The sequence below is a fragment of the Pelodiscus sinensis genome, chromosome 14 (genome assembly GCF_052426305.1).
Source record: "Pelodiscus sinensis isolate ZL-2025 chromosome 14, ASM5242630v1, whole genome shotgun sequence".
Taxonomy (NCBI): Eukaryota; Metazoa; Chordata; order Testudines; family Trionychidae; genus Pelodiscus; species Pelodiscus sinensis.
Genome location: NC_143065.1, coordinates 45,669,537 through 45,685,165, shown reverse-complemented (window position 1 = coordinate 45,685,165; position 15,629 = coordinate 45,669,537). Strand labels below are relative to the sequence as shown.

General features: G+C 39.3%; 1 protein-coding gene across 1 annotated transcript in view; it reads left to right on the top strand.

Moving 5' to 3' along the window:
- CTDSPL2 (CTD small phosphatase like 2) overlaps positions 1 to 15,629 on the top strand; it is a 100,239-nt gene that overhangs the window by 55,852 nt on the left and 28,758 nt on the right. The window contains exons 6-8 of the mRNA XM_075896797.2: positions 1,148 to 1,226; positions 1,974 to 2,085; positions 3,532 to 3,618. Coding sequence (XP_075752912.1) covers positions 1,148 to 1,226; positions 1,974 to 2,085; positions 3,532 to 3,618 — 278 coding nt within the window. The remainder of the gene's footprint in view (positions 1 to 1,147; positions 1,227 to 1,973; positions 2,086 to 3,531; positions 3,619 to 15,629) is intronic.

Here is a 15,629-nt window from a genome sequence, read left to right as displayed (position 1 = left end):
CCATCTGCTATGTACATTGGACAAACGTCTCAGACACTTCGCCAAAGGATCAATGCCCATAAAACAGATATTAGACAGGATCACAAAGAAAAAACAGTTTCTTGCCATTTCAACCAGAAAAGACATTGTCTCAACGACTTACTCACCTGCATCCTGCTTCAAAGACCTTTCAAATCTGCACTTGAAAGGGAATCCTCTGAAGTGTCATTCATGCTAAAATTCAACACTTTACACCTTGGTCTCAACAAACAATCTAGTTATCTTACCCATTACAAAGATAGCTTCCCCAAATATCACCTCTACTATCATTAGCTCACAGACATCTACCTTCTCCCCCCCACCCCCGCATCCCCTTTCGGTTCTGAAATGTGATTTGTCCTTTTCATATGTGTTCATTTTTTTTAATTGTATCCTTTGGTATATATGGTTGTGACTATTTTCTTCCACTATTTGATCTGAGGAAGTGGGTCTGGCCCACGAAAGCTCATCATCTAATAAACCATCTTATTAGTCTTTAAAGTGCTACATAGTCCTGTATTTTGCTTCTGTTATTTACAATGATATTCTGTTTTTGGCAAACTTCAGGCCAAATCCATTCCTTGTGTGACTGAGTTGACTTCCAAATTTAAATGAATCTTTTGATTCCAAGTGTCAGTTTTTCTGACTCAATACAAATGTAATAAAATGAAATGTAAACTCTTGAAATGCCCATCACCAAAAAGAAGTTCCTAACCCTTTGGTTGCTGTTACCAAAATAACATAAACAAAAGGCAAATGTATATAGTTCCCTCCTTAATTTACAGTGTTTCCTTCAGGAGAATCATTGGGTAATTTTTCGATGAAAAATTCTTGAAACATTAAATTTACCATTGTGTACAGAGCTGTCACAAGCCTATCAACTATTTAAGTCTCATTTTAAAGCTTCAAATATGAAATTTAAGTAGAGTATGGCTTAGTGTAGGTTCGCTGCTGGGAGGTGAATTTCTCCCTAGAAGATGTAGGGCTGAAGTGAGGAGAAGATGATGGAGAATTTTCACTGCTACTTAGGTATTGTGTGCAACATTTTCACATTTTAAAACAGTACACTAATAAGACTAGCTCTTGTGGGTTTTTTTGTTTTGTTTTGTGTCTTTCCATTGAATTTTAGCACCAGTATCTCCAGACAGTGGTTACTCATCAGCTCATGCAGAAGCCACCTACGAAGAAGACTGGGAGGTCTTTGATCCGTAAGTGTTAATGATTTTACTGAAATACTACTTTTATAATTTTGGGGCTTTGGATAAAAAAAACCTTGTATTTGAGCAAATACTTTGTCATGTTTAGCACTTTCTTGCTATGACGAGTTCTATTTGAAATTATAAGATGTATATTGTGGCGGTTCATGATAGGAATGTAATAATGTAGACGTTTAACCAATTATCTGATAAGCAAAAGCGTATAGGTTAATGCTGTAGACTACATACATTTCCCTCCTTCTGCCACCCTGCACCCTTCTGCCACCCTGCACTGCTGCCTCTGTATGAGAGGCAGGAGCATAGGGTGACAGGCAGCCAGTCCTTGAAGGCAGCTGGTTTTTCAACTGACTTTCCTCGCAGACCAGCTCCCACCTGTCACTTCACACAGAGTGGCAGAGGGAATCCTTAAGAGTGGGGCTGGAGTGCATTGGTTGCTAGCCCTGCCCCCAGGGACTATAAAATAGTCGACTAACCAATAAGAATTCATGACCATTGGGATTGGTCCTGCCTTGGGCAGGGGGCTGGACTTGATGGCCTTCTAAGGTCTCTTCCGGCTCTATGATTCTAGGTTACTCAACTATTCAATTAATCGATATTTAACATCCATAGTTCATGGCTTATATTCAGTTTAAATTTTTTATTTCTTACTCTTAATTACTTTCAATTACAGTATTTGACTTATTCCACTGTCAGAGTAATGTAACTGTATATATTCAACAAATTATCTTTCCTTTTTAGATATTATTTCATCAAACATGTTCCACCACTAACTGAAGAACAACTTAATAGGAAGCCAGCTCTTCCACTGAAAACAAGAAGCACACCAGAGTTCTCTTTAGTTTTAGACTTGGTAAGTATGTATATAGACATAAGGTAGTTGTGGGAGAAGAATTAATTTATGATCCACTTATTTTGCATGTTGGACACCCTGGGAACATGATGTCCCCATTATAAAAAAGAGACCTCATTAAATGTACTTGTTGATAGACAATAAAGTATTAAAATGTTTTTAAAAATTTAAATTAAAAATACACTGAATGCAAAGGAATAATTTGAGAAATGGTCATTGAATAACAAGAATGGAAAATTCATGGCATTTGTTGTGTGATTCAACATTTTTTTCCCTAAACATTTCAATTTTTTAAATCTTCATGAACCAAAGTTAGCTGACCCTCCATGGGACCTTCCCATAACAGTAGTAGAGAAAATCAATTATAGGATAAAATTCAGCATCACCTGTACTTGAGCAAATACTTATAAAAGATCAGGTCTCTGAGGTTATGTCCACACTATAGCCTTTTTTGCAAAAACATCTGCAAATGAGGCGAAGTGTGGAATATCGCCATGCCTCATTTGCATAATTAATGAGGCTACATTTTTGCGCAAGAGGCTTTTGCACAAAAAGGAGCCATCTACACAGCTCCTTTTTGCGCAAAAACCCCCTCTTGCGCAAGAGCCGGTTTCCTGGGGAAAAAAAGCGGAAGAATGGCTCTTGCGTAAGTGAGGGTTTTTGCACAAAAAGGAGCTGTGTAGATGGCTCCTTTTTACGCAAAAGCCTCTTGCGCAATAATGGAGCCTCATTAATTATGCAAATGAGGCACAGCGATATTCCATGCTTTGCCTCATTTGCATATGTTTTTGTACAAGAGGGGGCAGTTTAGACATAGCCCAAGTGAGATTCCCTTTTAAGTCCGAGGAATCTTTTCTCAGAAAAGAGTGTGCTTCTTTTTAGAATGATTTGTTTTCATTCTCTGTTGATCCATTTTATTGTATTTAAGCTATTGCTACTGGATAAGTCACTGGCTATTTATAGTTGTCATTTAATGAGCAAAGAAGTCTATTTTTTAAATGAAATGGGAAACAATAACTCTAGAAAGACTCATGGGATAACTAAAGTTAAGATGGACGTTATAAGCTCTGTTTTATCATGTGCTATGTAACCTATTCTACACAGGTCATATGCATTGGACACCCATTTTAGACTGATAGGAGTAAGCTTGTATTTAATAAGAGGAATTTATTGGGCCTGTAAAACCAAAATGTCTTTCTCTTGGGACTCTGTGTTGGTGCCAGAGTTACAAATGAAATTCTCACGGAATTGCAACATTAATGAATTGTATAATTCACTAATGGCTGTCTTTCAAGCCTTGGCAGTGTTACATGGAAAGCTAAATTGACCAGACTGAATTATAGAGTATGTTTTCCTTGCAAAAGAACATAAAGAGTCTTCTTTTCAACAATTCTGTCACAATAGATTCTTAATTTAGTATGATGTTTATGTTTTTATTTTTTCTAGGATGAAACATTAGTGCATTGTAGTCTAAACGAGTTAGAAGATGCTGCACTCACTTTTCCAGTGCTTTTCCAAGATGTCATTTACCAGGTAATTAGAACTATATATGAAACATTTAGCTTTTTGTTTAATAGATAAAGTTATTATTCTTATGTTGTCTGGTCAGGAGAGAGTTAAACGTTGACTGGCATCTAAACAGCCGTTTGAGTTATATGCTGCATATTTGAAATTCTGGGGCAGGTGGTCATGTATTAGAAGTATTGTGGAGTACTTTTTATTACTATAACACGGTAATGATGATTACTAGCAATGATGTCAACAATGATTAGTAAGAAAATGTAAATATTCTTTTTAGCAGCTGTATTGTATAGCAGCCTTTCTCCTTTTCAGCAGGTGGAGACAGGAACATTGAAAGTTCAGGCAGTATCATTCCCCCTGTAATAACTTGCCACAAACGTAACTTTCTTCCCTAAATGGGGAAACCAATCCATGTTGGTTGATCATTTTTTACTGTGAAAAAGGCTAATCTTCAAAACCTCAAGTTAACTAGCTTCTATCTAGCATACCTAGTCTTGCGTATCTTTTGTCAGTAACATTTTTACCTCTTCCACTCCAGCTAGATTCTAGGTGGTGATTACAATTACTTTTGATTGTCTTGTGGAACCTGCTAGTTGTTTTTCCTGCTTCAGGCAGTATGATTAGCTTTATATGTTTTACATTGACATACTATAGAGGAACAGGCATGGGAAAAAGGAGATCTGTTCCAGCAACTGCCAAAGATGCTGCACTGACCCAGGCTGTTGTTCTCAGGTCCTTTTGTGTGATGTACCTGGGAGTAGCAACAGCTTCCCCTCCATGTAGTTCGCACGATATTGGACCCCTCTGTAGTATCTTTGGAGAATGAGCCAGTCATCAGGCACCTTAAAAGGACACTTGTCCAGGTATTTTTCCTAATTTTAAAAATGTTTTTCTTCGTTGTTGCATATAAAACCCCTTGGAATTTTGAAACTAAAATAATTTTTAATGGGTTTCTTTAACTTGTCTCCTATTTGGTGACTGCCATTCTCAGTTTCCTCCTGGATGAGCTGGGAAGGAAGCTTCAAATTAATTCTTTGGGGGCAAATAAATTAAGCCTTTTTTTCCTCCCCTTTCTGAGGCTTTCAATATAATTTGAGTATTTCTGGCTATAACTATGCTCCTTTGGTGATGGTGTGTTTTACTAAGTGTAGCTGAGAGCCGGCTTAGGGTCTGATCAAAGGCATATTTAAGTAAATGGTGGAAAGGTTTCTATATCTGTATTAACATCATTGTACGTAAGCGTGCTCCTCTTTTTATCTAATCCGATGATGATGTGGCTTCATCTATTGTCCCGAGTTTAGAATTGTAGAGGAGCACTAGCGTCACAAGGTAGGCTTGGGAAGGGCAGCCTGTGCCTATATCACCTATGTTGTAGGATTCCTGGCCACCTATTTATTTTACTGCAGTGGCTGTAAACCAGACCTGACAACCCAGACAACATTAATCTCTTGCTACTTGAGGGACAATAAGCAGGAGACTAAAAAGTAAAAAATGTAGTTATAATCTTAAAATAATGAACTGAGGCTGAGGGTAAAAAGAGAAATTTCCCATTCAGAAACAAACACTGAACAAACACTTGTTAACATTGCATACATTCTTAGCTTTGTATTGTAGACATTAGCCAGCTATTTCATCTGGTTTTGAAAAGCGATTATTTCAGTTATCTATTTGGTCATCTCCTCTGCAATAGGCCATCTGAATTTCAGATCTCCAAACTCGCCCATAGCGTGTCATTTAAGCTTTCACTGGTGTTGTCTCCTCCTGCTGGCAAGGAGGAAGTAAATGTCTGAGCAAAAGTTGAAGACAAATTATTAGGTAAGAAAATATTGTTATGTGTTTATAAACTACAGTACGTTGTAGTTCATTGAAAACAAAACCTGACATGGAAGACCAGTTTATGAAAATATTTTCTATTAGTCTCTGAACAACTAATAACTTCAGTTAGACTATTGAAGAAAAACTATGAAATTAATTATAAAAAACATGCTTAAATCTTGTTTTTAAGAGAGAGTAAAACTTAGTTCAGTACTTCTTTTCCTACACGGTTTCTCCATTATCTCATACCCAGTTGCACTAATAATTATGCAGAAGGAGATCTGATTTCTCTAACTAATTGAAAGCCAGGAAATGATACTTTTTCAGTAGTGGGAGGGTGGATGATCAAGCAGCTTATTTGAAGTATATTCCAAAACTGGCTATCAACAATGCTGCAGAAATGATAACCAATTTATATTGAATATCACAGTACATCTGTCTCTGGGAAACAAGAGTTAATGTTTAATTTTTTAGCAATATTGTATGAATTTATTTTATAATGTATTAGCACTTTGTGTCAGACTCTCCCTTTTGTTACTTGGTTAAGAGGTTTCTGCTGTAGCACCACCAATCTTAGTCAGTAGGTCATTTTGTTCCCTCCAGCATTCAGAGAATACCTTCCATCTACAAGCAGGCCTTACCCAGCCTAGAGATTTCTGTTCACTTAGTTCTTGGATTTAGCAATCTCTCTGATCTTCCTGTTTCAGCTACCTAAGCCAATAGTATCTGATCAAAAGACATTTCACATATTCTACCTCATTGTAGCCAAACATAACTGGGTTATTCAACTCATTACTCTGATAGGATGTGGCAGGGGGTATCTGAGAGTTTTCATTCCTCTTCTGGTCACTTGCTACCACACTGGCTTCTCTAAAAGAGCAACAAGCATCCCATGTATCATTTGTGATCTTTAATCTATGATAGGCACTAGGGATGTTAGAGTATAACCATTTAACCGATGCTTATCGGTTAATGGTGTGGGTTACACTCAACCGGGCAGTGAAGCCTCCTCCCTGGGAATCAGGTCTGCTATTTAAGCTTTATACTAAAGAGCCCACAGTGTGTAATTGCTAAGATTTTCAGTGGTTACATGGTTACCTGCTAAACTGACTTTTAACGTCCCTAGTAAGCACCCACAAAGAAAGCTACTATCATATTGGGAGCTCTTACCCTTGTGTGATAGACTGGGCCAGGTCTGGGGATCGCTGAGGGCGTCCAGTCAGAGTGAGTTGCCCAAAACCAGGGCTGCTTACAGCCCCAGCCTGGAGACCTTTCCCAAAACAGGTCACAAACCAGTCGCGCAGAACATAAGAATGGCCGTACTGGGTCGGACCAAAGATCCATCTAGCCCAGTAGCCTGTCTGCTGACAGTGGCCAGCACCAGGTGACCTGGAGCAGGTGGACTGAAGACAATGATCAAGTGATTTGTCTCCTGCCATCCATCTCCAGCCTTTGACAAACAGAGGCCAGGGGCACCATTCCTACCCCCTGGCTGCTAAGAGCCTTTTATGGACCTAACCTCCATGAATTTATCTAGCTTCTCTTTAAACTCTATTGTAGTCCTAGCCTTCACAGCCTCCTCTGGCAAGGAGTTCCACAGGTTGACTGTGTGCTGTGTGAAGAAGAACTTTCGCTTATTAGTTTTAAACCAGCAACCCATTAATTTCATTTGGTGTCCTCTAGTCCTTATATTATGGGAACTAATAAATAACTTTTCTTTATTCACCCTCTCCACACCACTCATGATTTTATATACAGTCGCTTCCCAAGTTACGAACAAGTTACGGACCAATGCTTGGTCCATAACTCGAAAAGTTCGTAACTCGGATCCCATAGAGTTACATGGCAACTGCTCTGTTCGTAAGCGCGGATCGCCGGTCGTAACTCAGATCCGCATTTACGGCTGCTTTGGTCATAAGTGCGGATGGTCGTAAGTGGAGGTGGTCATAACTCGGGGAGCGGCTGTACCTCTATCATATCCCCCCTCAGTTCCCTCTCAGTCTCCTCTTTTCCTGCCAATCCGCCAGCAGGAAGCCTCACGATCAAAGCCCCTCAGACACCCCAGCTCTCTCTCTGCCACAATCAGCCCCGGGCCTACCACACAGGTGAGGGGTTATAGGATCCAATCTTACCTACCCCGAATGGATCCTCCTGGTCCCAAAGAACCAGCCAGAGATTCCTGGTCAGTTTACAATTTGGATCTTACCCACAAGATCACGCTGGGCCAATCCTTTAGAATCTAAAATCTAAAGATTATTAATGAAAGAAAGAATAGGTTGAGAGTAAGGTTGTTAAGGAAAATACATTACATGCACCAATCACTAAGTTCTTGATGCAGGCTCTCAACAGAGAGGCTATAAACTTCTATCTTAAAAGTCTCTGGTGTACATCCTATGTCAGGATGGGCTAACAATCCTTCCTGGCTCTCTGTCCCTCGCAAGGCTGCATCTGGGATCAATAGCAGAATTGAAGACAAGATGGAGTCCACCTCATGGCACTTTATATCCATTCCCGGTGTCTCCCAAGCTGGAGTGGGTCATATGGCCAAGTGACCTATCCTTGTGTTCCATGCCAGCAGCCATTAGATACTGATTGGTTTGCAGGTTTCCAGATGCATTCCTCAGGTGTGTATTGGGCACCTTGAGAGCCATTGTCCTTGAAGCAGTGATAATTAGCATAGTCGTCAACTGAACAATCCTTCTTTACAACAGGCAGTGCAGGCCAATTTTAGCACAGAATCCATATTCATAACTCCACATACAAACATCACACAAGTATATGAGTAGCACACATAGAATCAGCAGAACACAAGCTTTCATTTGACACCTCACATGACTCCCTTTCTACAGACTTTGGGGCAAACACCCTCCCCGTGGGTGCAGCAGTGATCTGACTGCTCCCCTTAAAATCCAAAAACGTGACACCTTGATCTAATTGGACTTTTAGAACTATGTTTTTCTCACCTGGAGAGCCACAGTCAACTTAAGAACCTGCTGTTTGTTTATATGGTCTTTGGTCTCTTACAGTTGAGTAAGATGAGTCTAGTGGCAAATCCAGAGCTACTAAACTTCACTGACCTATAACACCTCAGTATTCCTTTAAGGACAGAGGAAGAAGATCCCTAGAGCATTGCAGCGCAATGAATATCTAATTTAATAGGAAATTCACAGATGTGTTACATGCTTCTTTTAATAAAATAGCATTTTACTGCTTATTTCTATTAAAATACAGATCAAGCTGTATATTTAGCTAGATTGCTGCTGCTTATCTATATTAAAAAGTATCCAGGATTATCATTCCATGTGTCATTTGGAAGCCTGCAGTGTCTGAGTAAGTGTGAAGCAAGGGAATAGCTACAAACATGTCTGAGAGTTCTTTTTGTTCAGAATATCACCAAGTTCAGTCATTACTGGGATTTGCTGTCTGTTACCATCCAGTTTTAAAGTTCTCAGCCATTTGACTTAATGAATTATGTGAAAGCCCAATCTATGACAGGAGTCTCAGACCGTTGTGATATCAGAGGTAACTGTGCCAATCACCACCCTTTAATGAAATGCACTGGTTTCATTGGCTGTCTGAGGGAGAGTGTACAGATGGTGGATTACTTGACTCAGTTGTCACATCCATGCAGCAGCACGGGCTTTCAGCTCTTGATATTCACCATCATCTGGTAACTGGGTAACCAAACAGGTATTTCTGAGGGACATAAAAGAACAAGGGAAGAATAAGTAATTAGCTCAGCCGGCATGGTAAAGTCTTAAAGATTGTCAAGTTAATTATGTGATTTTTATTAACAACTGTATCAAAGGGTTTATTATATTACAGAGTATTTTATCTTCCTCTTCTTTATAATAATTCCATTGAAATTTAACTAAAATTGGTTTTTCTTACTAGTTTCCACCCCTCTTCTGGACAAACATTTTATTGTTTTTGAACTGCTGGCATTGCTCTTTTTAAAAGATAGTAATAATATTGGAAAAATTGTGGGGATGGGGTTGTGCATATGTTCCAAGATGGAGGTGGGATATACACAGTTACATGGATTAGCTATAGCAACAAACTACATGGCTGAAATTTTATCCTGTGATCATTAATGCCTCTATTTCTTGAAGAGAATTTAAAGTTTTACAAAACAAAATAAAAACAATGAATTATTTAAAGAAGATTAACTATCTAATGTAACCAGATCGTGTTTAATTTTTCCATTTTCTCTTGCCAATTATTGGATATCATTAATAAGCTATTTTAAAATATCTGTTTACTTTTCTCATGATTACTAGTTTTGAAGTTTGTGATTGATCATTTTTGTCTTTAAAATATAGAATACTCATTCTGAGTCACTTAAAAGCCCACTTTCTTGAGTTTGATAGCTCATCATTTGATTTAATTTTTTAGAAGAATTTGTTTCATGCTATATAGCAAATGAAATATATGCTGTTTTTTCGGAGTTATCCATTTGATGATATTTTCAAACACTTATAATTACTAATAATTTTGGTTTTCTCAACAAAACTAGATTGGCTAATAGTGTAAAGTCTGACATTTGGCTTAACAAATTTTAGTGTACGTTTTCAAAAATTCTCTGGTCTGTGGTTGGTGCTTTTAAATCATGGTTCAAGCTGAGGTGGTGCAGGGCACCAGGAACCCTATAAAGAATCCTAATTTCATTAACTGGCGTTCCCTCTCGAGGCCTCCAGGTAGTGCACACTGAAGGGAGAGTTCCACCACTCAACAAATTGCTTGCCTCTTCACCCAATGGGAGTGGAGTCACAGTGTTTAGTCAGCTAGTAACCCTAGTGGGCTAGTCAGGAGCAGAACCTGCATTTCCCTTTGGGATTGTCTCTCCCCCTGCTTCTATACACCAGACACAATCAAGTCCTATCTTTTTTACCTGTTACGATTGTGACTAACTCTACACCTTATTGCTTTGAGATCATGAGGCATTTCTAGGACCCCTTTACCATGAAGCCATACTTTTCTTGTGCAAGTAACAGACAGTATAGTATAGTTCTAATATACTTATACATTTTCATTTTTGTTTTGCCACTGACTTTCTGTGTGAGCTGGGGCAATTGAGGAAATTTCTTTGCCTAAGCTATGGAAAATAATGGAAAAATTAACATTAATCAAAACTATTTATTTCAAAAAATTATATGATGCACAAGAGTTGGGGGTGGGGCAAGGCAAGACACTATGTGTGCATGCACATGAAAGGGAAAGTAGGCAGTGAAGGAGGGTGGGAGGAATTTGATGTGTGAGAATGCAGGACAATGAAGCAACACAGATGTGTTTGTGTTTGTTTTCCAGGGAGTTTGGGAGGCAGAGGAGAGGGAGAAACTTGGTTTGTATGAAAGAAAATGTATAAGAAAGTAGGGAGGAAGGGGACATTTGGGGTGTGTGCTCAGGGACCAAAGAAAAGGCGGATTTGTAGGATGGGGAAACTGAGCTGTATCTTCGAGTTGCTCTGCTATGCTCTGGTAAAACAAAGTGGCTATAAATGCAGTTTAACTGGCTAGTTAGTATGTTTTGGCTGCTGAGTGGCATAAAGGAACCACAACACTGGCCAAAAAAGTTAAAGTAAAAAAAAATTAAGGTTGATCCTTCATATCTTCAAACAATTGGAAATAATACATAAGAGGGGTTATGAAGATAGCGATATATAAAATCATGAGTGATGTGAAGAAAGTGAATAAGGAAAAGTTATTTACTTGTTCCCATAATATAAGAAGTAGGGGCCAACAAATGAAATTAATGGTCAGCAGGTTTAAAACAAATAAAAGAAAGTTCTTCTTCACACAGCGCACAGTCAGCCTGTGGAACTCCTTGCCTGAGGAGGTTGTGAAGGCTAGGACTATATCAGTGTTTAAAAGAGAACTAGATAAATTCATGGAAGTTAAGTCCATTAATGGCGATTAGCCAGGATGGATAAGGAATGGTGTCCCTAGTCTCTGTTTGTCACAGGGTGGAGATGGATGGCAGGAGAGAGATTGCTTGATCTTTACCTGTTCGGTTCACTTCCTCTGGGGCACCTGGCATTGACCACTGTCAGCAGACAGGATACTGGGCTGGATGGACCTTTGGTCTGACCTAGTATGGCTGTTCTTAATCTCTTTGGGTTATGAAATTTTAAATTAAAAACAAAGAAAATTATAGAGAAAAATATGTTAATATAGAGGTAAGGTTGAGTATAAGTATGAGTCTTTTAGGGTAAAATACATTATAGGGGTGTTGCAGTTACCTGGAATTCAACATTATAAGCCCAGAAAATTCAGAGAAGGCGTTAAATTTAAAAGAAATCCAAACAAATGAAGGCACTGAAATACAGTCAAGGTTTCTAGACAGCCTTAACTTTTCCGGTAGTGACACTATAGCAGGGCCGAGGGTGTGTTAAAATCCAATGCATGTTTAAAAATCAGTTTAATCTAATCCACATGGGTGGTTGGACATTAGGTAAAACTTCCTAAGTGTCAGGGTGGTTAAACACTGGAATAAATTGCCTAGGGAGGTGGTGGAATCTCCATCCCTGGAAATATTTAAGAGCAAGTTGGACAGACACCTGACAGGGATGATCTAGACCAGTGTTTCCCAATTTTATTTGGCCATAGAACCCCTTTAAACTTGAAAGAATTTTGCGGAACCCGTAATAACAGTCTAATATATGGAGCTGAAAAAGTAGACCACAAATAAGTAAGGATAATAATAAACAAATGCTAAACAAGGTCATGAAACCAACATTTAGTTTAATTGCACATATTTAAAAACAAAAATCACATAATATTAATTGTTTTTTAAACCATAAATTATCATTGTAATGGAACCGTTAGTTTCACTTCACGGAACCCTGGGGTTCCACAGAACACCATTTGGGAAACATTGATCTAGCTGGTCCTGCCGTGAGGGCAGGGGACTGGACTTGATGATCTCTCGAGGTCCCTTCCAGTTCTAGTGTTCTATGATTCTATGATACGTAGGGGGTAATGAGGGGCCATGTGCCCACCCCCTATGCAGAGGAGGGGTATAGGGTCACATCACATTGTGCTCTGAGGCAACCTCTGGTCACACTTCCTGGGAAAGAGAGAGGACACAAAGTGCTGCTTGAGACAGAACTCCCAAGGGCACAATTTATGGGGGCCAAGGAGATCTGAAGCCCCTCCAGATGTTTGAACCCCTGGATTTCACACTTGAGGTCTGCTTGAAGTACGTGCCCTAGCTCTAAGGTATGTCTACACTGCCAAGTTTGGTTGACGAAACTTATGTTGACACCCAAACACCATCAAAACAAAAATTGCTAGTAGATGTTCACTCTTGCCCCCTCTGTTGACAGATCATGTCCATGCTGGGCGTATCATCATCAGCAGTGTGAACACAGCATTGTGGATATGTATCATTGGTCACTGAACATCTTGGGATTTCCTTCAAGTGCTTGGGAGCAGCATCATGAGTTGCTCTGTGAACTCTCTGTGCTTAGGAATGTCAAAACAGCACAGCGGCAACAGTCTGCCTGCTACTGTGTTTCTAGAACAGGAGCTGTCCACGGACTTGTTCTTTGTTCCTCAAAAGGCACAGCTCACTCAGCTCTCAGATACTTTCCAGAGTTTTGAAGGGAGAGAGGCTCATGTCTGCAGAGCAGCAGAAATCAAAACACTGAGCAGAGCCATCAGGGCAGGCATTGTGGGATACTGGCGGAAGCCAATTTTGTTGAAAAACGGTGTTTACACTGGCTCTTTCTTGACAATAAAGGGAGGGGGGAAAATGAAGTCTCTTGTAGAGGTGGAAGTCTTTTGTTGCCAAAAGTGGGCATTTTTCCTGATAAAAGTCGCATTATAATGTGTACACCCTCACTGATTTGTCACCAAAGGGCAGTTTTTGGCGACAAAATTTGATAGTGTAGACATGCCCAGTAGGCATCTGTTAACTGCAACAGAGATTGGGCTGCTCCCAGCTTTGCCTTGAGGGCAAGGAGTTTGTTTATAAACTGAGGGAGGCAGAATGATTAACATAACAAAAGGCTTGTCATTCACTAATTGAAGGATCATTAGATTATCATGAATAAACAGTGGAATGCTCCAGGGATCTGCATTTGAACCAGTTTGATTCAGCTTACTCATAAATGATCCTGGAAAAGAGGTAAACAGTGATATGGCAAAATACTCAAAATAGAACAAATAGTCGGTAGCACTTTAAAGACTAACAAAACATGTAGGCTACGTCTACACTACAGATTTTCTCAACAAAAAAGATGCTAATGAAGGACTCATTTGAATATTTTCTGCTAGTCTGTTTTTTTGCTAAAGTTTTTGCACAAAAACAAGCAGTGTGGACGTTTCCTTTTTGCACAAAAACCCCTTTTACCGCAAGATTCTTAAGCCTCAAAAAAGGAGATTTACCGATCTTGCAGAGAAAGGGGTTTTTGCACAAAAAGAAAATGTTCTCACTGCTTGTTTTTGCGCAAAAACCTTAGCGAAAAAACGGATCGGCAGAAAATATGCAAATGAGATGGCAACTTGTGCAAATGAGCATACTTTTAGGCAAGAAACCTCGTAGTGTAGACATAGACGTAGATGGTATCATGAGCTTTTGTGGGCAGAACCCACTTCTTCAGATGATTGGAGTGTTGGATGTCCAGAACCAAAAATAAATAAGGGAAGGGGGGAGGGGTGGAAGAAGGAAAAAAATTGGAGGGGAGTGGGGAGAGGCAGTGGATAGATAAATTTCAAAGGGAAAGCCGAGCCAGTATATAATAGGAAAAACTGAAAATCAACAAATAGTCTATTAGCACCTGAAGACTAGATAGTTAAGAGGCAGATAAGAACCATTAGTTTGCAATGTAAGGAAGAGTATTAACACTAGATTCTACACAGACATAAAGAACCATTGGCACCTTCATTGTTTGGTGGTTGATAATGTCCCAGCCATCCGATACCGCGATTTAGACTATTAGTATGAGAATTAAACTTGTGAATGAAGTGGAGTTCCAAACCTTCTCTGTGTATTTGGCTTGTGGAATTGGTCTGTACCAAAACAGCAATTTGGAGATCCCCTTATGAGTGTCCAGGGAGCTTAAAGTGTTCATCAGTGGGTTTCTGTACGTTCCCTTCTGAGATACCAGATTTGTGTCCATTGATTCTTTCCAGTAGGGAATGTTCAGTGTGCCCAATATATATATTGCAGTGGGGTATTGCTGGCATTTGATGGCACAGACCACAATACTGGATGTACAGTTAAATGAGCCTCTGATTTGGTGGTGGTTGTGGTTGGGTCCAGTGATGAATTTGCTTGTATAGATATGTGGGCAGAGTTGGCACTGGGGCTGATTGCAGGGCTGGGTACCTGGATGTTTATGATGTAGTTGTGTAGCATGGTTACTGGAAAGAATTTGTTTCAGGTTGGGGAAGTTGTCTGTGAGCGAGAATAGGCCTTTTCCCCAAAGTCTCTGAGAGTGAGGGATCATTTTCCAAGAAAAGTTGTAAATTGTAGATAATGCGTTGCGAGGGGTTTAAGTTGTGGACTGTAGGTAGTGACAAGTTGAATTCTGTTGTTTTCTCTTTTGGGTGTGTCTTGAAGTACCATAAATTAGCGAATATAACACGTGTCCAAGTATAACACTCACTCGTGTATTACCCTCAGTTTTTCCTTTATTTGTAAAAAATATATTAGAATACCCGTAGATGTACATAATCCGCAGACTTCTGCCGCCTTCATACAAGAATCTGGTGGTCTTTGATGTGGTTGCCACTTGCCAGCTATAAAGTTTGAAGATTACGATGTCATGCAGCCCGATAATACTGGGTCTTGTTATACCGCTAAGGCCACTGAGCTATAAAAATCAATTAGCAGTACTCTATTACCAGTATACAAGACCTACACCAACCACAATGTTTTAAAACTTTTTCAGTTTATAACAAATGTTGTCCAAGAAAATATTTTAAAGATGCCTAAGCGCAAATCATATACAGCTGATTTTAAACTGTTGTTACATATGCAAAAGAAAATGGTAATAGAGCAGCAGGCAGAAAATTTTCCATTATTGAAAAGTCTGTTCGTGAGTGGAGAAAAGAAGCGGAGATTGAGAAATTAAATCCTCACAAAAGAGTGCGCCGAGGAAAGAAAGCCAAGTGACCAAATTTAGAAGAAAACCTGGCAAAGTAAACACAACAACATTGCCGCTCTTATTAAATCAACGATGCTGATTTTCTGATGTTGATCTT